Source organism: Tachypleus tridentatus, chromosome 11 (assembly GCF_004210375.1).
Source record: "Tachypleus tridentatus isolate NWPU-2018 chromosome 11, ASM421037v1, whole genome shotgun sequence".
Taxonomy (NCBI): domain Eukaryota; kingdom Metazoa; phylum Arthropoda; class Merostomata; order Xiphosura; family Limulidae; genus Tachypleus; species Tachypleus tridentatus.
In genome coordinates, this window is record NC_134835.1 from 33753787 (window position 1) to 33780991 (window position 27205).

A 27205-nucleotide genomic window follows, 5' to 3' on the forward strand; every position below is an offset into this window, starting at 1 on the left:
GAATCCCATGAGCCTCCACTTCAATTCAGACATTCAAATCTTTATTTACAGCATGAAACCATTGCAACAATGTCCCATCTGGTAGTTTGTTTATTTACCTTAGTGAACTCTGCTATTCACAAATAAGCGATCTATGGTTACATATTTCGGCCTTTGCATCCAGATGAAGATAAGATTTGACTTTGGATGATGTTCATCCCATTTTACCACCCTCACAACAGTCACCCGAAGAAGAGTCAGATACTAATGATTGCAAGCACTTACTTGACTTTAATAAACACCTTTTGAACCACCCTTCTGTTCCATTTTTTATGAATGGATTGAAATTAGGAGACTGTGGGTTCCGCCTTTGTTTGCTATAACTCTGTAGCTGCTCACAGGAACCCATTCACAGATAATATGGAGAATAGGAATAATCTTAATTGCATTATTTATTCTGACTCGTTTCCACCTTTGGAAAGCTATAAAACTTTCTATTTATCTTCAGTTCTTACCAAGTTATTTTGAATATTCAGAGAGCAATAACTAATCTCTCACTATCATCTATATCCGTTTTTTGGATGTCTTATACCAGTCTTACCCTATTTCATATTTGGATTTCAAGCGAGTCACCAAAGTCAGTTTCCATCAGTTTACAGGCTGAGCAACGTTTGATTAAGCCAGGGGTGGAATAGACTCTAATATTCTACCAAGAAAGCAGTAAAAGAAACCACGAACTTGTAAAAAAATTTGCATTTAAAAAGTATATATAATTTAATATTAAAAACGCTAATTATATATAATTTAAATGATCGATAATTTTGAAAACACAGACGACCCCTAAGGAATATAGAAGATACTTAAAGTTAATCAATTACAGTGCACGTTATTACTGGTAAAATTAAAGTAAATCTTAATTTAAATGTTAATGTAAGGTCAGTAGACAGATACAAAACAAGGAACCCAACTTCTGATATTCTACAATGAAATCTTGCCTTCTGTCTCCACCTAATACACAAGCCACATTGGATTTAAATCTGTCTTATTATGTGCCATTTTAATTGGCATTAGGTGCTGTTTTACTCTCGTTTTATCTTTTTTCAGATTCAAATTGTTTAATGTCATTTTTAAAGAGCAAATCACGTTTTTTGTGTAATTACAATTGTGTATTTTTTAAGAAGTTTAATGTTTTAAGTGCCATCAGAAAGGTTTCCTTAGATTACGTGTAACCAGGGACGTAGATAAGGGTTCAAACAGGGACGTAGAGTTTTACACCCGATGGGGGGGGGGATGATTTTTGTAACCACTTATGTGGACTGTTCAATTTGCAAATTGGTAATCTCTGATTACGTGAACCTGAAAGCTGTAAACATGCAGTCACAGAGTAATCTTGTTGCCACGATACTTGCATATACACTTAGGCCTACTAACTGATACTTACGAGCTATCGCTTAGATCGAAAAGCTTAGAAGCACGCCTATATTAAAGATGTACATTTCGGCTACTGAAAGAGCCTACATCTAGGCCTAATTATGTAATTCGATTGGTAAGAACACGAGAATCACAGGAACAAACACACAATTTGTAGGCCTGTGATGCAATAAAACAATTCAACAGACCAAACTGTAGAGGGGGATGATTGTACGCACCGTACCCCCACCTAAAATGAAGGGGGATGTATCCCCATCCTCCCAGGATCTACGCCCCCTGCGCGCAGCCATGTTGTAATTTAATAATTTAGTTGTAGTTTACATTTTCTTTAGAATTTAAAATTACAATCTTAAATTTAGTAAACGAAGGCTGGTTTATTATATGTGTATTCGTGCTTTTTGTAGCGTTGAACCGTTTTTATTCCTATTATAGTTTACAAATGTCAAGTGTCTATTAAGGATTGGAAAATAATGGGTCAACAGTCTAGAACATCCTTCTTTTTATTTTATTTTGTTTTCTCAGTCTACGCGATTATCTATTTAAAAGACCCGGCATGGCCAGGTGGGTTAAGGCGTTCGACTCGTAAGCAGAGGGTCGCGGGTTCGAATCCCGTCGCACCGAACATGCTCGACCTTTCAGCCGTGGGAGCGTTATAATGTGACGGTCAGTCCCACTATTCGTTGGACTGACTATTGGTAAAAGAGTAGCCCAGGAGTTGGCGTTTGGTTGTGATGACTAGCTGCCTTCCTTCTAATCTTACACTCCTAAATTAGGGACGGCTAGCGCAGATAACCCTTGAGTAGCTTTGCGCGAAATTCAAAACAAACAAACAAAATGTATTGAAAAAAAATCAAAGATACTTTTTAGCAGACGTAAATTTCTCAGTTTGAAACTTTTGATATCTTCTGAACATTTGCCTCACTTATCATTTCGTGTCGAAACTACAGAACATCAAGTATCGATTTCTGTCACATGATTTCATACCATATTCCAGCTTACACCGATATGCATTAGAACGACAGCAATACCATAAAATCTTATTATGAGATTTTCTTCAAATCCTTCGCTTTGATAAAATCAGTTCAGGGTCATGCTGAGTACATAGGCTTGTCTTAGACACATCTCTTAGCTTTTTAATTCCCTATTCACTGTCTACACTCTTGACACAAGTTAATGATCCTGTTATTCCTTGATTAAGAACAACAGTTAACTTGAACAGTGGCTTTTAACCTTCTGATCATTCTATCTTTAAACATATTTTGTCAGTGTCATGTTAATGTTTTTGTTTAAAGAATGTCTGCGCTCTGTCTTTCACTGGGATACAAACTCCGCAATTTAGCGTTGAAAGTTCGCAAACTCACTGCAGTTATCCAAATCTTGCATATTGCTTGTGATACAAACATAACTTCTTACAGATAATCACCTAAATTATTTTACTCACTGATATGCTGCGTTTGGGGTTTTGTAATTAGATATACAATAATTGATTTCACTGTAAACCTATTTCTCCGAACTTTAATTAGTATCTTGTTTGTTTTTGAAATTGGTTTGCTTTGGTTTGAATTTCGCGCAAAGCTACACGAGGGCTATCTGCGCTAGCCGTCCCTAATTTAGCACTGTTAAACTGGAGATAAGACAACTAGTCGCCACCACCCACAGCCAACTGTTGGGCTACTCCTTTACCAACGAATAGTGGGATTGACCGTAACGTTATAACGTTCCCAGGGCTGAAAGAGTAAGCATGTTTGTAGTGACGGGGATTCGAACCCGCGATCTTCAGATTACGAGTCTAGTGCCTTAACTACCTGGCCATGCCGGGCCTGTTTTTGAAATTCATGCAAAGCTACACGAGGGCTATCTGCGCTAGTCGTCCCTAATTTAACAGTGCAAGACCAGAGGGAAGATAGCTAGTCATCACCACCTACCGTCAAATCTTGGGCTACTTTTTTTATCAACAAATAATGGGACTGACCGTCACATTATAACGCTTCCACGGCTGAAACGACAAGCATGTTTAGTGTGAGGGGGACTCGAACCCGCAACCCTCAGGTTACGAGCCCAGCGCTCAAACCACCTGGCCATTTTTAGTATCAGTCGTCCTTTTCGAAACTAAAACATAGCTCGTATAGAGTTTTCCATACATGTAATCGCGGTGGTGGAAACTAACGTATTTATTTTTCATATACCACGTGCTACTGAAATATTTTACTTGACAACGTGAAACGAGAGAACTTTCTTTAGGCTACTGCAGTTGTCTAAAGCTAGACATTGAAACACTGAAACGAAAAATCTCTCTCTATAATTACAGAAAACGCTTTAAGTTGATACTTAATACCTAAATAGCTAAAAAAAAATAAGTAGAAACTGTACTTCTGCTCAACTTAGTCTAATGATACTTTCTTAAGTAACCACTATAGACTCATTTTTAAAGTATTAAATTTTCATTTTTAAAAACTGCTTTTTACTCGTTTCGTACCTGTGACTGAAATCTAGAAATGCAAAAAAATGAATAACCTAAAAGTCATGATAACATCAATACCTCTTCAACAAATATATAAAAATGTCCACAAACGAGTATCATATATAAAAATGTGTACAACAGATTATCAGCTATTTATCTAGAGAAAACAAAATTCCAGAAAATAATTCTTCAGTTAAAAAGATTCTAGTAGAAACATTAAAGTGTACAATCTATAAAGCTGTGTTAGAAATGTTTGTGTGGATGTGCACACGGAGAATTACCATAAGGTGGCACCCCGACGAGACACAGACAAGATTCCGCTAGAGGGCACCCCGATGAAAAAATTATCAAAAAATACATTATCTATCTGCTACACTAAAAATATTCTACAAATATGCACAGACAAGATACCGCTAGAGGGCATCCTGTCGAGAAAAATTATCAAACAATACTTCATCTATCTCACTACATAAGAAATATTCTATAAATTTACACAGACAAGATACCGCTAGAGGGCATCCTGACGAGAAAAATAATAAACAAATTATCATCTGTCTATTTTAACCATCTAAATATCTTGTTCTGCGTATCTTTCTCTTACTTCCATTTTTTCTACATATTGGATCAAGATTTCTATTTATTCTGTGGTTCTTATAAATTATCTTCTGTCCATCCTTTTCCCCCGAGCGTCTGTTAGCTCCCATTCTGACAATGTGCTCTTTCATCTTTATTGGTTTTTCTATGTATTTCTCTTTCTCGTTAGGTGGTTGACTTTGTTAACCACATGAATCCAGGCTGATCACATACTCGGTTGAAACCACCGGAACAAAAATCCTAAAGTAAAATTATCTTCAGCAAATTTTTATCAAAAACGTTTCTTAATGTTTATCCTATTTGCGTGAGTACTGCATCGAAAATCTAAACTTCAAAGGAAAGTATTTTTTATAGTATCACTGATAAAAAAAACTTACACGTAACTTCATTGGAATAATCTAGTCAGAGAGTAGATCGCACCAAGTTTTATACAAAAACATGTTTATTTTTGCACGTGTCATAATCATTCGTTGTTACATTTTAAAAGCTCGAGCAACTTACGTGTTTTAAAGGTAAAATTGAATCAAGTTCTTCGGAGAATTTTTGGAAAACGATTTTGTTTTTTTGTTTGTTTTTTTGGAATTTCGCACAAAGCTACTCGAGGGCTATCTGTGCTAGCCGTCCCTAATTTAGCAGTGTAAGACTAGAGGGAAGGCAGCTAGTCATCACCACCCACCGCCAACTCTTGGGCTATTCTTTTACCAACGAATAGTGGGATTGACCGTCACGTTATAACGCCCCCACGGCTGAAAGGGCGAGCATGTTCGGCGCGACGGGGATGCGAATCCGCGACCCTCAGATTACGAGTCGCACGCCTTAACGCGCTAGGCCATGCCGGGCCTTGGAAAACGAGGGTCTATAAGTACAATTGTAAATGTTTAGTGTTTACTGGGACCTAACATTGTGTAGTGGTGTACGGTCACGTGGCTGAATTGAACATCCAAAGGTTTATCGCCGTGATTCGCTTTCCGCAACTTAAAACTCAATACTTGCAATGGACTTTAGAACTATGGGTGCGTTATAAGAGTTAGGGTTGTAACAGATATACTTTTACATATTTATTTGAATATCAATGTTTGTTTTAGTTAAATATATATTCATAAATGCGTGTTACTTATATTGCTACATCTGTATTGCGAAATTCCCTCCTATTTACGAGAAGATTCTTGAGTGTGAAAATCAGTAATGCTAAATGTGTGTATGTGTGATAAATACTAGTGATGGCCAGTATTGTTGTCTTTGCTTAAATTTCGAGAAACTCTCCTCTCAAGCTTATAAAAATAACCAACACAATGCGAAGAGACAGTATATATTGTTGGTTTGCTATAGTTGGTGCTATAAACTTCGAAAGTTATTACTTAATCGATAAGTTAAAGTACCACTGGCCCGGCATGGCCAGGTGGGTTAAGGCGTACAACTCGTAATCTGAGGGTTACGGGTTCGCATCAAACATGCTCGCCTTTTCAGCCGTGGGGGCGTTATAATGCTACGGTCAATCCTACTATTCGTTGGTAAAAGAGTAGCCCAAGAGTTAACGATTGGTGGTGATGACTAACTGCCTTCCCTCTAGTCTTACACTGCTAAATTAGGGAAGGCTAGCGCAGATAGCCCTCGAGTAGCTTTGCGCGAAATTCAAAACAAACAAACAAACAAACCAGTTTCACCAGTAGTTAATTTCGAGGTGTAACTGGACGCTTGTAAACCCAAGTGAAAATTAATTTCTTGCATCACAATGATTTTTTGGGTCAAAAGGTTCTCTCTAATAATCGCACTCTTTTCGTTACGTGAATGAGGATATTGTTCCAGACTGATGTAGGTTATGGATCTGATTGGGTAATTTGCTGTCCCAAATCCTATCGTGTCAGTTCTTCAGTTTTCTTGTATAACCTTAAGGGATCTTCTCTACATTTGGCTCAACATCATTTTCTACCATTTCGTTGACAATGGTCAGTCTAACATATTAATTACCAATGATTCCTTGATTGCAATACAGCATTGTTTTCATTGTTGCCATACAATTCTAAATTATGAAAGCTATTTTCATCTCAATAAAAATCTAATTATATTTAACATTATCTTTATCATGTCTGTTGTAACGTTTAATTAACGTGCGCTCATGATTTCTGCAGTACAATTCTTTCTTAACCGCTGATCATGTCTTAATATATTGTTACTGCAGTTTTTATTCCATGGAGCACTGAATTTCAACTTCGCTTTGGACTTTACCAGTTACAAAGTATCATCGAACTATACTATGCACATAAATTCTACTTCTGTTAAAGAACTATTCGTTTAGAACGTATGTTCATTATTTTAACAAACTCGCAAAACTGTTTTACACTCAAGTTAGATAATATAACTTAATTAAGTGTATTTGAAATGACATTTTGAAGTGTTATTGTAGACATAAATGTTGCACGTTTCATTTCCGTTTCAGCCATCGGTAATGACATCCTGCATCACGCTCCATCCACACATACTTTTAAACTACTTCAGGTGAAATATAATTTAAAAACAGGAAACTCATCAACATCTGGTCTGGTTTCCTGTCAGACTTTTCTTGGAATGTATATAACACGCACGCAAACAATGTGCGTATAAAATTATGACTTCGTGCGAAAGTAAAGCATGCCAAAAATTCGTAGTTTGCATCCCGCTGCCGCAAACAATCCTGCTCTGTACTTTGGGGTCGTGAATGAGTTATAAGGATGACAGTCAAATCACGCTGCTTGATTATAGTAACCCAAGAGTTGGCGGTAAGTGCTGCCACTTCAAAATTAGAGATAGTTAGTGCAAATGTAGCTTCTTCGAATATCGAAAACAAAACCAAAACTGTACTGAAATAAAAAAAAAAAAACAATGAAGATTCCATGTGCTTGTATCAACTCCGGTGGAATGTTTACAGTTTTCTCGTAATTTGCGCGAAATTCAGAACACGAACGTACTATACAACATCGATCTACTACACACGTTCGTACAAAGTGAAAATCAGCAAATTATAGGTTTTTATTTTTATTTCACGCAAAGCTACACGAGAACTGCGCTAGCCGTCCCGAATATAGCATTTTAAGACTACAGGTAAGGCAGCGAGTCATCACCACCTACAGCCAACTCTTGGGCTACTCTCTTACAAAAGAACAGTGGGATTGACCGTCAGTTTATAACGCCCCTTCGGCTAAAACGGCGAGTATGTTTGGTGTGACGAAGATATGGACCGGCGATCGCTTTAACCCCCTGGCCATGCCCGGCTTCAAATTATAGGTTAATGAGCCATAAATTAGTATGATTTTCAAACTAACCATTTTATAAACGTCCAACCACAATACGAGATAATAATTTTCATTCCAGGATTTGGTGTAGTAACAGGTCCATCTTTTTAAATAATCTCTTTAACCTCATCCAATTTATCCCCCCAGTAGCACAGCGGACTCGCACCGCTAGAAACCGGGTTTCGATACCCGTGGTGGACTGAACACTGATATCCTTTTGTGTTGCTTTGCGCTTAATTCTAAACAGTCAATTAGCTTCTAATTTAACTATACAATTAGAAGTTATGAACAATTTTGTTTAGTTCATTTCTGTACAAAGCTACATATCTGTTACGTGTATACAACGGAAATTGAATCTTGTATTACAGGTTTATAAGTCTAGAAGCTGACCGTTGAATTATCAAAGAGAACTAAAAAATAAAACATTTTGTTTATAGTTTAGTGTAAAGTTTCAACTTTGACTCAGTTTAAGAACTTTATTTTATTATACTACGGTAAACTGAACCATAGAGTTTGTGTGTTTTTGTGAATTTCGCACAAAGCTACACGAGAGCTATCTGCGCTAGCCGTTTCTAATTTAGCAGTGTAAAACTAGAGGAAAGGCAGCTAGTCATCACTACCCACCGCCAACTCTTAGGCTACTCTTTTACCAACGAACAGTGGGACTGACCATCACTATAATGCCCCCACCGCTGAAAGGGCGAGCATGTTTAGTGCGATCGGGATTCAAACCTGCGACCTACTTGGCCATGCCAGGAAACCACAGAGTTGGTAGAGCAAACTTCTGGTCTTTATAAGCATTTTTTTCGCCCCCCGCTAGTACAGCGGTATGTCTTTGGATTTACAACGCTAAAATGAGGGGTTCGATTCCCCTCGGTGGGCTTAGCAGATAGCCCGATGTGGCTTTGCTATAAGAAATACACACATACAAATAAACATTTTTAAACAGTAAAACAAAATTGTTGTTTATTGAAAATTTCGCAGTATTCATATTATCGGTATCTGAACGTGCTATAAACGATTTAATCACGTGTCATAGCAACTCGCATAAAACATTTTGTAAATAACAAGAAATTTACTGCTTACAATTTAAACGTCATATAAGTATTTTTAACGAAATGTTTCGAATCTTGTGAAATTGATTCTGTGTGTGCATTTTCACCTCGAGGCTCAGAAGTTTTGCCCCAAAGCACTATATTAATTACTATTCTGGGGCAAACCCTTTTACGCCCATCTTTTCCAGGTTAATCTTCACAAATTTGTTTTAATGCATGTCAGAATATTGTTTGGTCTCCTACAGAAACAAACACAACAAGTAAAACTTGTGTCATTAGCAGAAAAGCCCCTCAGTAGTATAGTGGTATCCACGCAAACTCACATCGCTAAAAACCAGGTCTCGATAACCGTGGTAGGCAGAGCACGTATCGCCCATCGTGTAGCGTTGTTCTTAACTTACAAACAATTAACAAAACAAGCTGTTTATCTTTTACTGCCACAAATATGAATTTTATATGGAAAGTAAATCTAGGATTTATTTTTCTAATGATCAATATGTATTTTGTAGTGACGTTTATCCAATTAAAATTTAATATTTCTTGCAAGAAGAACTGCTTAGTTCACGTGGAAGGTCCGCTGAAGGTTTCAGTTTTGATTTCAGTCCATCGTATTTTACACCCGCGACGTTTTAACATTTTTGTTAAAGTCAGAACGCTATTATGAACTGCACGCGTAATTAAAAAGGTGCGTTGTTGTGAATTTATTTTCCAATGATCCTAGTTGTAATAAACAATAATGTAACAAGAGTTTATCTTTTTATATTGTTTAGAGCGGCCATATACAATACAGAGATACTCGTCTCTGTGACATTCGGGATAGCCAGATGACAACAAATTCAAAAAACAGAAACTGTGAAAAACATCACATATTGTTACTGTAGCGACAATCTGCAACTATTAAACTGTTGTAACGGAATGATTTGTATTAGCACGTCTAGAAAACAGCACGTGGTGGTCAGAAGAAGAATGTGTTACTTGGATTATTCTATAAAAATAAAATACCAGTTTCAAACCATAGCGTGGCCAACATCATATCATATGACTCCTAATATATTCCACCCCAGTGATGGAAACCAGTTATGAAGTTAAAGTTTGAGCTGTATTAACACCGTTGATATGAGCATAAAAGGCATCACTTTGTTTCTATAGCAACCTGGCTCATACTGAGTATGTAGAGGGACGCAAAAACACACGTGCAATCAATAATTCGAAACGCACTTCTTTTCTGCGTGGTAATGATGCTGTAAAAACATATCCATACGCGATAAAAATTAACTCAAGTTCAATTAACTTAGAATAATTCCTGGAGTCACGTAAAACGAATAAAACGAAAAATAAAACGCATATAAACATGGATTAGTTTTCAAATAAGCGTCTATAGTAATGTCTTGTAATTACATCTGAATACAGAAATACATAGAAAGCTAAACGCAGCGATAAGTCTACGGATTTAACGCGGTAAAATCAGGGGTTCGATTCCCCTCAATAAACACAGTAGATAGCCTAATGTGGCTTTGCTAAAAGAAAACATGTAGTCAAAACAGTATGATACAAAATAAAAAAATTATATACCAAGATGTAAAACAACCATAGTTAAAATAATAGTGATAAATAATAACTATTTTACTTTCTCATTATTAAATCTAGTTTTCTTTATTATGTTTAGTTTTGCTTATTTATAAACAAGTTACACTAGATTACAAGTCAATAGTACCCGGCATGGCCAGGTGGGTTAAGACGTTTGACTCGTAATCTGAGGATCGCGGGTTCGAATCCCCGCCGTACCAAACATGCTCGCATTTTCAGCCGTGGGAGCGTTATAATGTTACGTTCAATCTCCCTATTCGTTGGTAAAAGAGTAGCCCAAGAGTTGGTGGTGGGTGGTGATGACTAGCTGCCTTCCCTCTAGTCTTACACTGCTAAATTAGGTACAGCTAGGGCAGATAGCCCTCGTGCAGCTTTGCGTGAAATTCACAAAACAAACAAACAAACATTACAAGTCAATAAAGATTGGCTATATTTACGTTTTTTCTTTTATATATTCTATACAATTTATATTTTTCCTTCCGTTTCTTATCGACATGATTTAGGTTTCCTGTTTTTTGTAGGCTTCCCACACATTTTATTTTGTTTTTGGGGAGGCAGTATCGTTACAGTTACTTGAGGGTGTTAAAGAAACTACAACTTAACAACAACATTGTTTAAAGTTCGTGTATCGGTTTAAACATTATTCTCACAACAATGTTCCGAAAAAAAAAAAAAGGGCCTGGCATGGCCTAGCGCGTAAGGCGTGCGACTCGTAATCCGAGGGTCGCGGGTTCGCGCCCGCATCGCGCCAAACATGCTCGCTCTCCCAGCCGTGGGGGGCGTTATAATGTGACGGTCAATCCCACTATTCGTTGGTAAAAGAGTAGCCCAAGAGTTGGCGGTGGGTGGTGATGACTAGCTGCCTTCCATCTAGTCTTGCACTGCTAAATTAGGGACGGCTAGCACAGATAGCCCTCGAGTAGCTTTGTGCGAAATTCCAAAACAAACAAATCCGAAAAAAAAAACTTAAATATCTTAAGCGCACACTTAGTAAAATTATGTTCTTGTAGTGTTTCTAGTTATCTCAACTTGAAGTATAATTATGGTATTATTTCAAAGTTTAATTCTGTTTGTTTTATAATAAGTTATTGCCAAACAAACACGCACTTAAAAGGAATAAAATCCGTTATAGTTCGGGTATTCATAAAAGACGTTTTAAATTGTATTACTAAACCGTTATTGGTAAGTAAAGCCAGAATTCTTAACGTTACCGCACGTATTACATGAAAACACTGGCTACCGACACATAACAACATCTTAGTCAGAACCTCTCGTGCAACGCTTACCGTCTCTTTTCTTCCTTAGCAACAAAAACAAAGATGACGCCTTAGCTGAAGATCTCAGGTCGTTGATGTCGATTACTTCCTCATCTATTAGATTCCAGGACAGAATATCCGGCTGGCTTTTTGATGCAGTTAAAGGTATAAAGAGGAAAACACGTGCGCTTTGTCTTACTTTTGTCGCTAACAAGCATGAAAATACCATAACGAGCAACATGTCATCCCTAAAACAGATTAGCAGATGTTGCTTCAGTTGTCCCCGTACGATCAAGAAATAGTAACTGTGGAGTTAAAATATAAACCTCTCATCTCTTCTATGGCAGCATCATAGTGGCTTTGTAACGTACTGAGGATCGCTTTATCAAATCGTCAACTTTTTAGTTAGAACGTACAAGTGCTGCCACCTCTTGTTAAAGTAGCTACGTATCACGTACTTAAATGTACAAGGATTATATTTAGTGATGTTTTTAATTCCAATGCCAGGTATTAAATATGTATGAAACACGTCATAAATAGAGTAACATGCAAATACCAGTTTATGATTATTAACAATTGAATTGATTTATATATTGAACTTTTGAAACTTTTATGAAAATGCAAGTGATTTCCGCTTTTCACTTTTGGGTTTAACTATTGTCATTCTCTGGAACCAGGTTACTATTCCAACATAGTTTTGATAATAACGGTGGAATACTTGGATCTACCGTTGCGGTATAACAAACACTCCCTAGTTTTTAAAATGTTTGGTTCGCAGTGATTTCAGTTGGACATTTCACACGTGTAACATGATTGTAACTCAAGCACAGTCATTCAAACCTTCACTATTTGTTTTCCTCGTGCCTTAAATTATTGAAAAGATTGACCGATAAACACTTCTCTACTCGACATTTCTTCTTTGACTTTCGAATTAGTATTCCAATAATTCCATCATTGAAAAATGTCAGCACAGTAACATTGGCCAGAATAAGTTACCATTTTTTCATATGCTTTTCTTTTGTGGATCTGGAGTTTCCTCAATGATATGAAGTAAAATAATTCTCCTTGGATCTTGATTAGTGTTCTCATGTCCGAATATAACGTCCTATCATTTATCGTTCTCTGTTGAAAACTGTTTAGGATATAGAGAACTGTTTCGGACAGGTTTGTGTGTATATATATATTTGTCAACTCAAGATAACGCCTGTGAAATACATAGCATAAGATTATCGCTAGTACTTAACGGACCTGCCCTTTTAACTTTCTCAAGGATAAACATACATTTGTATTTATAAGGTCTGAAATCCTGGCCTGCGGAATTACACCCCATTTCTGGTCTGGAAACATTATGGATAGCCAGGTCATACATATCCCATATGGTTCATATGAGGCGATTAAATATAAGGACACTGCCTACGCCCATCGTACCAAACTCGTAACCATTAGTACTCTTACAGTTTACGTACTAGTAACTTCTAATATATTAAGCATATCTTCAAAAAATGTGGTAGATTTTTAGTAAACAGTAAAATTCTTTTGCACACGAAAAATCAGATTTTTTTTAATGAAGCATTTTTGTTAATACTTGTTCGAGAAATTGTCGATTCTACTTTCACCAGTACTAGAACCTCTAGAACCTCTTAAATGAATATATAACTTTTTCAGTAAAACTTTATATTTTTCCTGTTATGACGTTCATTACTTAATTCTTCAGCCTCTAGAAAATTCATTAAATACAATGAAAAGAACATTTGTTAAAACAATGTGAAATAAAATGATCAGCTGTGTTCTTTTTTCTTCAGTATTAATCATGAGATTTCAAAGTACGTACCCTGAGAGTTTCAACTGTTAAACATTTTTTATGTTTATTTTACTTTCAACACTGTAAATAAAGCTCAAGTCGTAATACGTACGACACTCTAGAGAGCAAGAACACACGTGCAAAACAGAAACGTTTCTTTAATACCTACCCTTGCTGTAAGAACACAATATTGGACTAAGCAGTTTATGTTTCCTACACCACCTGGAAAAGAAATTTCCAAGGGTAGTAAACTTGCAATTAGAATGTGTGAAAACGTTTATTATATGGTTCTAAGTTGCTTTAGCCCTTTAAGCATTGTAGGTTCTGAGCCTTGCCGATCCATTTCTATCGCAGGTGTTTCAGTATTGCTGCTCATCTATTTGATCTGTAGAATCTCGCAACATATGTGTATGGTGTTATTTGGGTACATACTTATAAAAGTTATTATTCTCTTGTTTTAAAGTTGTCAAGTTTCGAAAGTGGTTTTAAATTTACCTCAATTTAGGTTGTTTTTGAATTTCGCACAAAGCTACTCGAGGGCTATCTGTGCTAGCCGTCCCTAATTTAGCAGTGTAAGACTAGAGGGAAGGCAGCTAGTCATCACCGCCAACTCTTGGGCTACTCTTTTGCCAACGAATAATGGGATTGACCGTAACATTATAATGCCCCCACGGCTGAAAGGGCGAGCATGTTTGGCGCGACGGGGATGCGAACCCGTGAACCTCAGATTACGAGTCGCACGCCTTAATACACTGGGCCATGCCGGGCCCAACCTCAGTTTAGACAAATAGAATAATACGAATGCAGTAGGCCTAACTATGTATTAGCCCTCAAAAGTACACTATTTCGTCTACCTTACGTTGCATATGTGTATAACTGTAACATACACATATTACTATTTACTCAAAAATATTTAAATGCAAGTTATTTCTCAAAACATGAAAAGTAAATGAGAAATACACTGAAAAACTTTGATTTCGAATATGTACCCGTGTTACGTGTTACGAAATTCTGCACCCGTGCATACATACTATCACTAAGCCTTGTCTAGATTTGTGGGTGGGGTGTGTAGAGATAATAATTTTTGTAGGCTTCAAACATTAACCTTTGAAAAATAAAAAATATCATAATAAAGTATTAGTGTCCTTAAAATCCCTGTTATTTAGTAGAGTCTCTAAATAAAGTATATATGGGTTAAAAAAAGTCCCATTGCTATTCAGAGAAACGACTTACTGACAACACATCCACAGTTTCAGCAAAATTCTTTCTTTAACCTTCAAATCACTTACGAACAACTGTCAGAATTACGTAGAGGGTGAAATTATCTTTCTATTGGTTATAAAGTTGAGCTACTAAGTAGTAGGTGGTACTAGTTAAGAACTTTCAAATTATTGATTTCAAGGGCGGAGCCACTGTAGTAGATTTGCTAAATATATTGACATCTCAGCAAATCACAGAGGTAGGAGGTTCTTACTTTATATTTAACTTGTCTATATCTCAACTTCGAGTTTATAATTCGTTAGATACTTGTATGGTGGATATAATAGACAACTGGAAGTGTTATGTGGCACACAAAAACCGGTACTTAACTTTTTTCTTTACCTTTCCTTTTAAATTAAAATATTAAAACATATATAACTTTAAATTTGAATCATAAACTATGTTTTAATGTCAGTCTCATTGAAGTAAGTAGTAATAATGTTATTTAATAAAAATTTTGAAAATAATGTTCCAAACGTGCACTTTAACCTCCAGAGGCGAGCAGAGGCGAAAGAGTTTTTAACGAGACCGCGATAATGCGTTAAATAGCTTTGCCATTTGAATGAAAACATTGCGTTTTGTGGTTGACTTGTCAGTAACAGACAAAGACCCTTCTGGAGAATTTGAATGTATCAAGCAGCAGAGGTCGCTCCTTAAAATACCATTAGGTGAGATGCTGCAGCTGCTCTAATTGACCACAACAGAGGGACCAACCACAACACAATGTCGTGGCTTGCGCTTAGTTCTTTGAAAGTTACTGGAAGACAGTCGCCAAACTAAGATGTATTCACTATCCGAGAAATATGCCCCAAACAGCTATCGACATAAGTTATTGCCTGAATTATGTTTGTAGTTTACGCACAAAGCTATATAATGGGCTATCTATGCTCTGCCCACCACGGGTATTGAAACCTGGTTTCTGGTATTGTCCGCAGACATTACCTGAAGAGAGAGATGACTTCTCTGTCACTGTAGCCCATATTATGAAGATCACTTCTTATAGTATTACGACACATTTGCGTATATTCTGTAGATCACTTCTTATAGTATTACGACACATTTGCGTATATTCTGTAGATAACTTCTTATAGTATTACGACACATTTGCGTATATTCTGTAACAGAAGAAATTATTTCACACACGACACGAAGAGCCCATTTTGTTGATTTTGGGTGTTCAGCCCGTGAAGAAACTGTTGTTTTCTTTATTTTTGTTTATCGAATGTCAGACAAAGCTGTTGAAGGTTTATCTGTGCTAGCCATCCATCCATCCATAATCCATAAGCGACAGAGGAGAGGTAGCTAGTTAACAGCACCTCCTGTCCAACATATCAGTGGGATTTGAAAATTAGTCTTGTAAGTTGATGTAGTCCAAAAATGTAGAGGGCGTTCTTGGAACAAAAGGATTTGTTTGTTTTGTATTTAAACACAACGCTACACAGTGGATTATCTGTGCTCTGTCCACCACGGGTATCAAAACCCGATTTCTAGCATTATAAGTCTGCAGACATATCGTTGTGCCACTGTGGAACGCAACAACAGGAAACGGGTCACAAATTCTCAGATTCACAGTTTGCACTACTAGATAACTAATTAATGGAAATGTATTCTCTATTTAAATAATCAGAACTGAAATCAAATATTTCTTAGCAAAACATAATGACCGGAGCCAGCGTACCAATAAATAATATGAAATAATGAGCACCTTTGACGGGGATTAGAACCAGTGTCCCTCAGATGGTGAGCCACGCCCCCTCAACACCCGGGAAGGGTCACTAAGTGCAACATGCTGTTCTTTGTTCTTTTTTTAATGCTTTCTTACTCACAGACAAGCATACGACATGAATGTCTATTTTAAATGTATTTTAAAAGAAACTTTAGCTGGATGAAACAGCTGTAGCATGCTGGGAAAAAAATTACCCTCTGAGGTTATGATAGCTTTCCACGACATTACAATTGTTTTTAAAAATACATTTCGGAATTGTAATTATGGGCCACGTCCACTGATCCCTGTCTTAAATGGATTAACCATTGATTGTTTCGCGTGACAATAACATTTTTTTGTTTTTTACAATACCAATTCCACAAACAAATATATTTACCATTTATATAACTATTATCGTTTCATAATTGCCACCACTTTACAAATGTGCTAGGCCTAGAGTCTTCATTATTTGCTAGAATTAAAAAGTTTTAAAGAAAATTTGTTATCTTATATATATATATTACGGTGTCTACTCACCGCTATGTTATTGAAACAATGATATGAGCATATATATAAATAGTAATAATAAGTTCAGTTTGCAATGTTTTCTAATGTATAGTAAGCATTACTTCAACGTTGTATAATTACGTTGTTCATATGTGAATGTAATTGTGTTGTTTATCATAACGGAAACCTAAGACAATGTATGCTCAACGTTTCAGTTTTCTCAAGTTACTGCTCAGTGTTGCCATCTGTTGGCGGATATTTCTACTGATATTGTCATATTTAAATTTAAATGAAATTGTGTTTTTTTCCAGAGTAAAATTCAGTAGTTTAATCGTTCCAGGTGGAATACATACGTGTATAAAAATGGTTTGCTGTAGAAAGACATATAAATATTTATGTATATACAGCTGAAATTGTAACCTGGCGTTATATTGTATATTTAAACATTTAGTTATAAGATATATTCTAAATGTTTCGTATATGTGGTATATTTTATGAGAATCTATATAATAGTACTGTCTGTTGCCTGTCCGTGTAACTGCTTCGCACGGTGTGAATGGATCTTTACTAAAACTGGTATAAAGGTTCATTACGTCCATATGTACATGGGTTCATTCAAATGTTCAGTTTCACATTTTGCGTTTTGAGGTTCTTTATAGACGTTTTTTACCACTACTACCTCACCCCCTGTGTTGTTTTTTTTTTACAGGTATATATTAGGGAAGCAACTATTCATATCTTAAGAAAACCTTTCATTAATCATAAATTTACATGAGTTTCGTTCAGGGGACGGGTTCTCCAGCTGACATATAAATAAATTAAAATATAGTACAGTAGTGAAAAAACAGAAATTCTCTTCAAAATTGATATAATCAAAATTGAAGGAGTAAACTTATTACAAAGCATTTAACTGTCACTTTGTAATATCTTGCCATCAACGCGAGTGCATTCGACTATTGAGGGAGTAACTATACGTCTACCTTTTGTCAATATAGTGACATTAGCCAACGCACAATTCCCTTCAGTGTTAGTAACCTTTGGTAAAAACAATATTTAGTGCTATATAGAAATTACAAGCTCTGGAAATTATTTTATAGGTTAACCCATTATTTAGTTACTTTATGTTACGCCTATCCTGTTATTACATCTCAAACCTATATTAGTTTCTTATTGAAACACTTGTTCTATACGTGTGGAGTTATTACATCTCAAACCTATATTAGTTTCTTATTGGAACACTTGTTCTATACTTTGATTACTGTCCTTTTATCTTTCAAACAAAATAAAATGATATCAAAAGCTATTTTCAGTGGAAAAATGTACATTAAAGGTGTTTGATTGTTCTTTTGTTTTGAATTCCAAACACCAATCTACCATGCTGCCATATTGAAAATCGCATAAAACCTGATTTGATCATTGGTGAATAAGGAAAACGCCTTTATAAAATAGATCTCTTCATAAATTGGAGACGATGGGAAGTTAACGGATACAGGCCTCTCATTCATGTTTCGTCGTTTGGTGATGTATTCGTTATATTAATTCATTTATTTATTTATTATCTAAATCTACATAATATAGAAATAAACTGTTTAGACAGAATTAATTAAGTATATAAATACGTGTGTGTAGCGCAAAAAAAACAACACCGTTGCTAATTGGTACGAACTTCTTTCTTTGTGTGTTCTACAATTTTCATTGTAGCATTTTATCGGTCTTATCCGTGCTACAATAAATTAGATATGTTTAGATTTAATAATGGGCCAGCGGTAAGTTTCCGAAGTTACAATATGAATATATGGGATTTGATTTCCCGCAGTGGATGACGCACTGATTCACATACTGTGGCTTCAATATAAAATCCCAACAAAAGTAATAAGACTATTGCCTCCCTGTAGAATAGGTCTTCCACCGTACAGCTTTGGGTTTAGCTACAAACAAACTAAGGCTATCTACGGCCGTCCCTAATCTTAAGCTACTGACAAGAGAAACGAGAGGAAGTCAGCAGCATCCTGTCACTCACCACCCAAGTTAAAGAATTGGCTGTCGTTCTTATAACTCACCCACAGCTTCAGTTGCAGGAAGTAATTTGTGACATCACACCGATTCAAACCCGGATCACCAGCCTAGAAATCTAACACATATAACAAACCATTGTCCAATATAAACCATTCTAAAGTAAAAAATATAATAGCTATGGAATTCATACATATTTCAGAAATTGGGGATCCTTATGCCCTAAAATGAGTACCAATGATCATGCCATTTATGATTGTGTAGCCTATTGGAGTCAAAGCCTAAGCTAGGCCCGTAGATTCTATTTATATATGTCTTGTGACATTTAGAGAATATTTATTATTTATGTCCCCAAATCAACATTTGTTGCCATGGTAAATATAGTCGTATTCTTTACGTCGTCTTAATTTCAAACTCTAGAATTGGTTATAGCAATATGAATTACATATATATTAAATCAGCATGTGAAATGTAATCTATTTCTCTTTTCTAATGATCTGTACAGCCCAGAAAAGCACACGACCACATTTTATTATTTTTATTCTATTTTTATATTTCTATGTGTACTCATGTCATGTCACACAATACCACACTCGGTTTTTGTTTTGTTTTTTGAGATTCTCAATATGGTCGCCAGTAACTTTTCGGTGGCTTCACCCGAATGTTATTCTCAGTACAGAGTTTAAACAATCTATTTAACAGTGTTTGAAATCCTAGCACTCTACAAAACCAACTTGAAAAACAAAATCCTACAACTAATCCTAAAACTACTAGTTCATTAAAAGTTTCGAATACTTTCACTGTTATTCTATTAGTAAAATTCAGTTGCTCAAGTTTTACAATCAAATATGAAAATATAAGTATAGTAATATTGAAGAAAGAGAAGTTATTTATTTTAATAATAATTGCAACTGTGACCATATTTACTCAAATCCTGGCCCTGCATGGCCAGGTGGATAAGGCACTCGACTAGCAACCCGAGGGTCACGGGTTCGAATCCCCATCACACCAAACATGCTCGCCTTTTCAGCCGTGGGGGCGTTATAATGTAACGGTCAATCCCACTATTCGTTGGTGAAAGAGTAGTCCAAAAGTTGGCGGTAGGTGATGATGACCAGCTGCCTTCCCTCTAGTCTTATCCTGCTAAATTAGGGAGGGCTAGCGCAGATAGCCTTCCGGTAGCTTTGCGCGAAATTAAAAAACAAACAATACTCAAATCTTCGACTTCACTTTTTTCGGCCCGGCATGTTCGACTCCCGGTCACAACAAACATTCTCGTCCTTTCAGCCGTGGGGGCGTTATGACATGACGGTCAATCCCACTATTCGTTGGTAAAAGAGTAGCCCAAGAGTTGGCGGTGGGTGGTAATTACTAGCTGCCTTCCCTCTAGTCTTACACTACTAAATTAGGGACGACTGGAGCAGATAGCCCTCGAGTATCTTTGCGCGAAATCCAAAAAACAAAAACAACAAACGACTTTCGCAGTCGTGCTAAATAATATTCGGAATCATGAAAAACTCGTTAATAAATATATTCTAAGTTTTTATCTCAACCCTTTGTTTGATTAGCATCATACGAAGCTTAAACGTTCAACATTATCACATGATTTTACTTTAGACAATATCTATAATATTGTAATAATATTACAAGCAAACACGCGCACAAATTTTCCAGCGTGTAACCTCGTGCAATAAGTACACTGCTGGCCAAAATGTTAAGGCCAATGAACATAAAGAAAAAATATGCATTTTGCGTTGTTAGACTCAACCACTTATTTGAGTAGAGCTTCGAAAGATGAAAATAAAAAAAGGGAAAATAAAAATAAAAAACCTTTTAACATTTAATAGGGAAAATGTGAACACTATGAAATTAGCCTAAATACTAGCTGGTCAAAAGACTATACCAAAAAGAAGTCATAAACAGGGTAGGAAATGCCCAACAAGAGGTCTCAGTAGTGAGTCGCACGGCCGTCATTGTGAATAACTTCAACCATTCGCTTTGGAATGGTCGATATAAGCGTTTGCAGAAGGCTGGCTGGAATGTTATTCCAAGTGGTGAAGATATGGCTTCACGAAGATCATGCACTGATTGGAACTAACGTCCATTTCTATAGACTTCCCTTGCCATCCACCCCAAACATTTTCAATGGGGTTCAGTTCGGGCGAACATGCTGGATGGTCCAAAAGAATTACGTTATTCCCCATGAAAAACTTCTTTGTCCTGCGGGCATTGTGGATTGCAGCGTTGTCCTGCTGAAAGATCCAGTCATTTCCACACAAGCGAAGACCTTCAGTCAATAAGAATGCTCTCTTCAACATGCCAATGCAGCCAGCTGCTGTTTTACACCCCTGTATAACCTGAAGCTCCAGTGTTCCATGGAAGGAAAAAGCACTCCAGATCATGATGGAACCTCCTCCGCTGTGTCGTGTAGAAAATGTCTCCAGTGGGATATCCTTATCGTGCCAGTAACGCTGGAAGCCATCTGGACCATCCATGTTAAACTGTTTCTCATCAGAGAACAAAACCTTGTTCCACTTTTGTATGTCCTATGTTTGGTGCTTCTCAGCAAAGTTTAACCGAGCTGTTTCGTGGTGTGGAAGGAGGCGTGGCCTTTGAAGACGTTTACGGTTTTTAAAGCCTTTCTCTCGTAAATGCCGTATTATTGTTCTTGAGCTTTCTGCGTCCGTAAAAGCCTTAATCTAGTTCGACGATCGGCTGGTGTCTTGCCGGACAACCCTCCGAATCCTCCTGCTCAACGCCGGCGAAATGTTCTTTGGCCGACCACTTGAAATTCTTATTCCGTATCCCTTTCACGGTCTTTTAAGAAATTTGCAACAGCAGTTTTACTTCGCCAAATCTCACCAGCGATGGCACGTTGAGAGAGACCTTGCTTTTGCAGCTCGACAATTCTGCCACGATCAAACTCTGTCAACTTTTTAGCCTTTGCCATGTTTTTAATCAATGTAACACAGGAGATGTCAGTGGAAGATGTTGACAACGCTAATGCTTGAACACAAAAGTTTTTTATTTTTATTTTCCCTTTTCTTATTTTCATTTTTCGAAGCTCTACTCAAATAAGTGGTTGAGTTTAACGACGCAAAATGCATATTTTTTCTTTATGTTCATTGGCCTTAAAATTTTGGCCAGCAGTGTATAACTTTCGTTCCCAAGTAAAATTTGAGCTTTGATATTAATTCTGACATGTCCCTTATTTTGCACTACTCTAATCGAAATTAGCAAAATCTTTTACATTTGGGCCCCTGAAAATTGGTAACAAAAATTATATCCCAGACCCATGAATCCTAAAGCCTCAGAGCAAATCTTGAAAAGTGGTAACACTTTCGCTTGGCTGTTGATTTATTATTAACCACAAAACTACACAATGGGCTATTTTCTGTACCCAACACAGGCATCGAAACCAGATTTTTAGTGTTATAAACCTTCAGACTTACCGTTGAACCGTGGAGGGTCAGGGGTGAGGAATGGAAATACTTCCAGTAAAATATAGAAATCGAAAGTCGATAGTTATGACTAGTTCTTATTTTTCTTTAGAATAACGCAGGTTATTCGTATTTGAAACAGTCTTATAGATAATTAAATAACAAAACATAATATAAAGACTGATGTGGCCTGGCATGGCCTAGCGCGTTAAGGCGTGCGCTTCGTAATGTGAGGGTCGCGGGTTCGCGCCCGAGTCGCGCCAAACATGCTCGCCCTCCCAGCCGTGGGGGCGTTATAATGTGACGGTCAATCCCACTTTTCGTTGGTAAAAGAGTAGCCCATAAGTTGGCGGTGGGTGGTGATGAATAGCTGCCTTCCCTCTAGTCTTACACTGCTAAATTAGGGACGGCTAGCACAGATAGCCCTCAAGTAGCTTTGTGCGAAATTCCAAAACAAAGACTGATGTATTACATTATATGTTATTAGCAGTTTAAGCTAGTTCTTTTTAGATATCATATACAACACACATTAGAAAATGTCCATTGTGTCTTCTAATAGTAAAAATGTCATAATTACTTCATCATATGTACAAATTACTCATATATACAGTTAACAATTTTTTTCACTGAATAAAAGTTATTGCTATCATTAGAGGAAATCCTAACGCAGTTCCATTAGAGAAAGTTTGAGTTATTATTCATACAAATCTTTATCTTCTACCGTTGTTTTGAGTTTTGTGCAAAGCTACACGAGGGTTATCTGCGCTAGCCGTCCCGAGCTTAGGGGTGTAAGACTACAGGGAAGGCAGCTAGTCATCACTGCCAACTCTTGGGCTACTCTTTTACCTACGAATAGTGAGACTGACCGTCACATTATAACGCCCCCACGGCGAGCATGTTTGGTGCGACCAAAATTCGAACCCGCGACTCTCGGAATTACGAATCGAACGCCTTAACACACTTGGCCATGCCGGACCCATATATAAATTTTATAATAAAATAAGTCGAACGAATAAATAAATACACAAGTACCAGTCACACGAATAATTACGGTAAGACGATTCAAGTCTGATATTTTCTAGTTTTTAACATTTTATATCTTAACATTCTTCTGGGTTGTCCAGTTTTTAACAACTGACCATTGTTCTGAGTTGGTCAATCTAAGGTTGTATGCATTAAGATACATCTTTAATTTGTATTATAGAATTAAAAATATTTTTTTTTACGGTTGCATTCTACTTCAATTACCTAATTTTGAATCACATTACCCTTTGTTGATACTGGTTCATATTTGTTACTTAATTATATAAACATGATAATTGTGAAACCGTTTATTTTGCTCTGTAAAGTTAGCAGCTAGCCAGTGTTGTGTTCTGGAAATAAGCCAGGTATTTAAAAAAAAAAAAATCAGGAATACAAACGAAAAGTACATTACCTGTAAAATTAAAAAGGTTCGAGTTTTAAAAAATAAACGAATAATTTTAAAATTCGAAATTTAAATAGGAATTTTAGCTGAAATTCGTATAAATTTTTCTTTAAAAAGTATTTACACGTACTCGCACATACTCATATAACTAAGTGTAGAGAGAGAGAAGATATATATTAATGTCTGTTAGCTTTACGTGAAAAAATTGCCATGTTCAGAAACCTTTAATAGGAGCTGACAAAGGTATTCAAAGAAACAAAACATAAGGTTCTGAAGAATATCCGTTATTGTTGGGAGAATACAATTAAATAAACAGTTGCTTTAAATATAGCAGCAAATGGTTCCAGTTTCGCACTTTATGAACTTTCATAAAAAACGGGAATCTCACATGTTGGGGTTATCCGAACCGTGTAATTATATTTATTCTAAAGTTTTCGTGTGCAATGAAAACGCCACACTTTCTGAGTATGCCTTTATATTTCATTTGTTACAATTTATCAGATGGCATGTATGAAATTAGTACGATATTTCTTTCGTAAAAATACAATTTTTATCATAGATTTTATATTTTACCTTAAAGATCTGACAAAACAAAAACATACAAATATACCACCTGAAAAATAAATCACAAAAAAACAAAATATATTATTGCACAAAAACAAATAATGATAGTAAAACAATAAAAACAACGTTACAACTTAAAATAACATTTCATGGGTGTAGCCAGGGGATTTTAAGGGTAGACGTTTCTAAAATCACAACACAGGTAGGCCTAAGAAAACCGTGAGCCAGTAACTGTCCAGTACATGATACTAACAAAATTCATGTCACATTAATTAAAGCAACAAAATAACAGTCGAAGGAGATTACGAATATATATTTTTGGTGAAACGTCCGATAGTTTTAACTGCACTAGATTTAAAATTTCATGACCATTAAAATGCAGTTGAAGTTTAAAAAATATCTACCATTCACGACTACCGACACTCCCCTTGGCGACGCCAATGCATTTCTTTGGATTTGACGTTCGAGATTCAAAAACTTAAAAAAAAATAAAAGGAAAAAAAGCTTGTGATGAACCAAAGTAGGTAGATAGGAAATATTCTGTTAACGGATGTACCACATTTTACCAACAGATTTAACACCCTACCTTTAACTATGATAAATAGTCAGGATTTAGTATAATTTAAAGCGTGAATTAAAATCAGGTATAAACGAGTCCTAACAAGTGTACCCAACTTACCACGCACGGTTTGTTCTAAAATCTCCTAACAGATGCCTGTAGTAATGTCTTGACACTAAATGAAATCGATTTAGTTATTAATATTTAAGACAAAAATCTTGCCGATATATTTTTAGCAAAAATTATATAATAAATAAGTGTTCATCATTACTGTTAGACTGATAAAGTAATAGGAAGTGAAAATGCCCGCCAATTACATTTGTGTACTGCAGAGGGAGCGTTCTTTTAGTAAAAACCAAGATGCTCACTCGTTTCATTATTGATGTATTTAATCAGAACAAAATTAAATTTTATGGTTTTCAATAGTAAAAAATACACATCGGAAACTTTACATCATTACCATTTCTACAAAATAGTCGAAACAAAAACAAATGTTTTTTTTTTTTTTAGATTCTTAACTCCAATGTCAAATATTCATATTTAAATTTGTGGATGGCGCTACACTGATCCACGATGTTGGGCCAAGGAGATCATCAGATCTTGAACTGGACATATTTAGAATTTCTTTTTAATATGAATGTTTGAATAATTTTATCACATTTAATGAGAGTTTATGTGCTACTTCTTTCAATGCTAAATTAATATAAGTTAAAAGTTTTATTCCTACAATTCTATGTTATCACATCTTTCTTAATCATTAATTCTAAATTCATTAAAAATAATTAGATATTTAATTTTTATTTCTTATAATCATCGAAGATAGATTTTCTTTGTTGTCGGCTATTTTCTTTGCAAGCTTCTAAGAGAAAGTAATTCTTGTGAAACTACAAAATATCAATTTCGATATATTTTCTTATAAATTTGAAACAGGTGTTGGTTCAATTCTTGCCCTTCTGGTAGGTAATGGTCTTGCCATCTAAGGGCTTAAATTCGAACTATTTATACCTAATAAAAGCAAAATAGATATATATATATATATATATACGCTCAAATATTATATACTTAACAAATGTAAAATAAATCAAAATAGGAATATTCAAGATACTATTTAAGTATTTGATTATAAAATATTTGAAAACACATGTAATACAAACAATATTTATCTTGAAAACTATTGTAAAATTAGTTCAATCTAAACGTCACACAGAAGTATCTCTACTTAAAAGTTCTTGAAGCAAGTGTCAACACAATACCACAAATTAGCAATTAGTATATATGGAATACTCAACGTATTTCTTAATTTTAAAATTATTAAAAATATAAATTCATTTTCACAGTTTTCCACAAATATTTGATGATATGAATATAAAAGTAACTGACACCATTTTTCGTAAATTTCTAAAATAGAATATGTACTAATATGATCCATTATCCTGACCATAAATATTATGGCGTAGTGTGTTTAAAAAATAGCTCGAGTAGATGGAACAAAAACCAAAAAACTATTCACTTAGGTTTTCGACTTTTGGACATTCACCTTTATGAGAAAATATATTAGTTGTTTCTCTGTGGTGACGAGAAAACCCACTTGTAGAGAAAAATATATATATGTAAAAACGACTGGAATGGATATAGAAACGTTGTTCGCTCCTCAACATGGAGTTTTCTCTATCCATACCAGCCGTTTTACATATATATTAGTTGTTTTTGAAAATACATGGGGGATGGATAGAAAAGTGGTCCTCCTTAAAAATGTTGTTAATTTGTTATATCGTTTATTAGATACAGAAAATCATGTAAAACTTTATGTTTTCAGAACGTACTCGACGAGATCTGTTCAAATATTTAAAATCCTAATTTGAACGCTGGCTTTTGTTTGTTCACCTGCTGTAGTTTCTTAGGCCTTCTTATTCCAATTAACCTATAAAATGATCAAACAAGTTCTTCTGCAATAATCGAACGTGAAAATGAAACTCAAAATAACACAAGCCAATTTCACAAGCTAACACTTAGTCGACGTTCCCTTAGATTTTGCTACTGCTTCACGTCTACGTGGAATACTTTTAATGAGTTTGTACAGATGTTCTTCAGCGAATGACTGCCGCCCATCTGCGAGTACTTCTAAACGTTCATCTCCACTGTTTGGCTTGCAATATTTCTTTAACCTGTGCTCTGCCCACCACGGGTATCGAAACCCGGATTTTAGCGTTGTAAATCCGCAGACATACCGCTGAGCCACGAGGGGGGGCTATTGTACGCTAATTGTAACAAGAATATAAAAGAAACTACATCAGATAC

General features: G+C 35.8%; 2 protein-coding genes across 14 annotated transcripts in view; both read right to left on the minus strand.

Moving 5' to 3' along the window:
- LOC143231893 (uncharacterized) overlaps positions 1-11986 on the minus strand; it is an 84138-nt gene extending 72152 nt beyond the window's left edge. For both annotated transcript variants that reach the window (XM_076466673.1, XM_076466672.1), the window contains exon 1: positions 11663-11986. In XM_076466673.1, coding sequence (XP_076322788.1) covers positions 11663-11873 — 211 coding nt within the window. In that variant the 5' untranslated portion in view covers positions 11874-11986. The remainder of the gene's footprint in view (positions 1-11662) is intronic.
- Positions 11987-24242: 12256 nt separating this feature from the next.
- Positions 24243-27205, minus strand: part of LOC143231894 (uncharacterized) — a 137931-nt gene continuing 134968 nt past the window's right edge. For all 12 annotated transcript variants that reach the window (XM_076466688.1, XM_076466684.1, XM_076466682.1 and 9 more), the window contains one exon: positions 24243-25912. In XM_076466688.1, the coding sequence (XP_076322803.1) occupies positions 25884-25912 (29 nt within the window). In that variant the 3' untranslated portion in view covers positions 24243-25883. The remainder of the gene's footprint in view (positions 25913-27205) is intronic.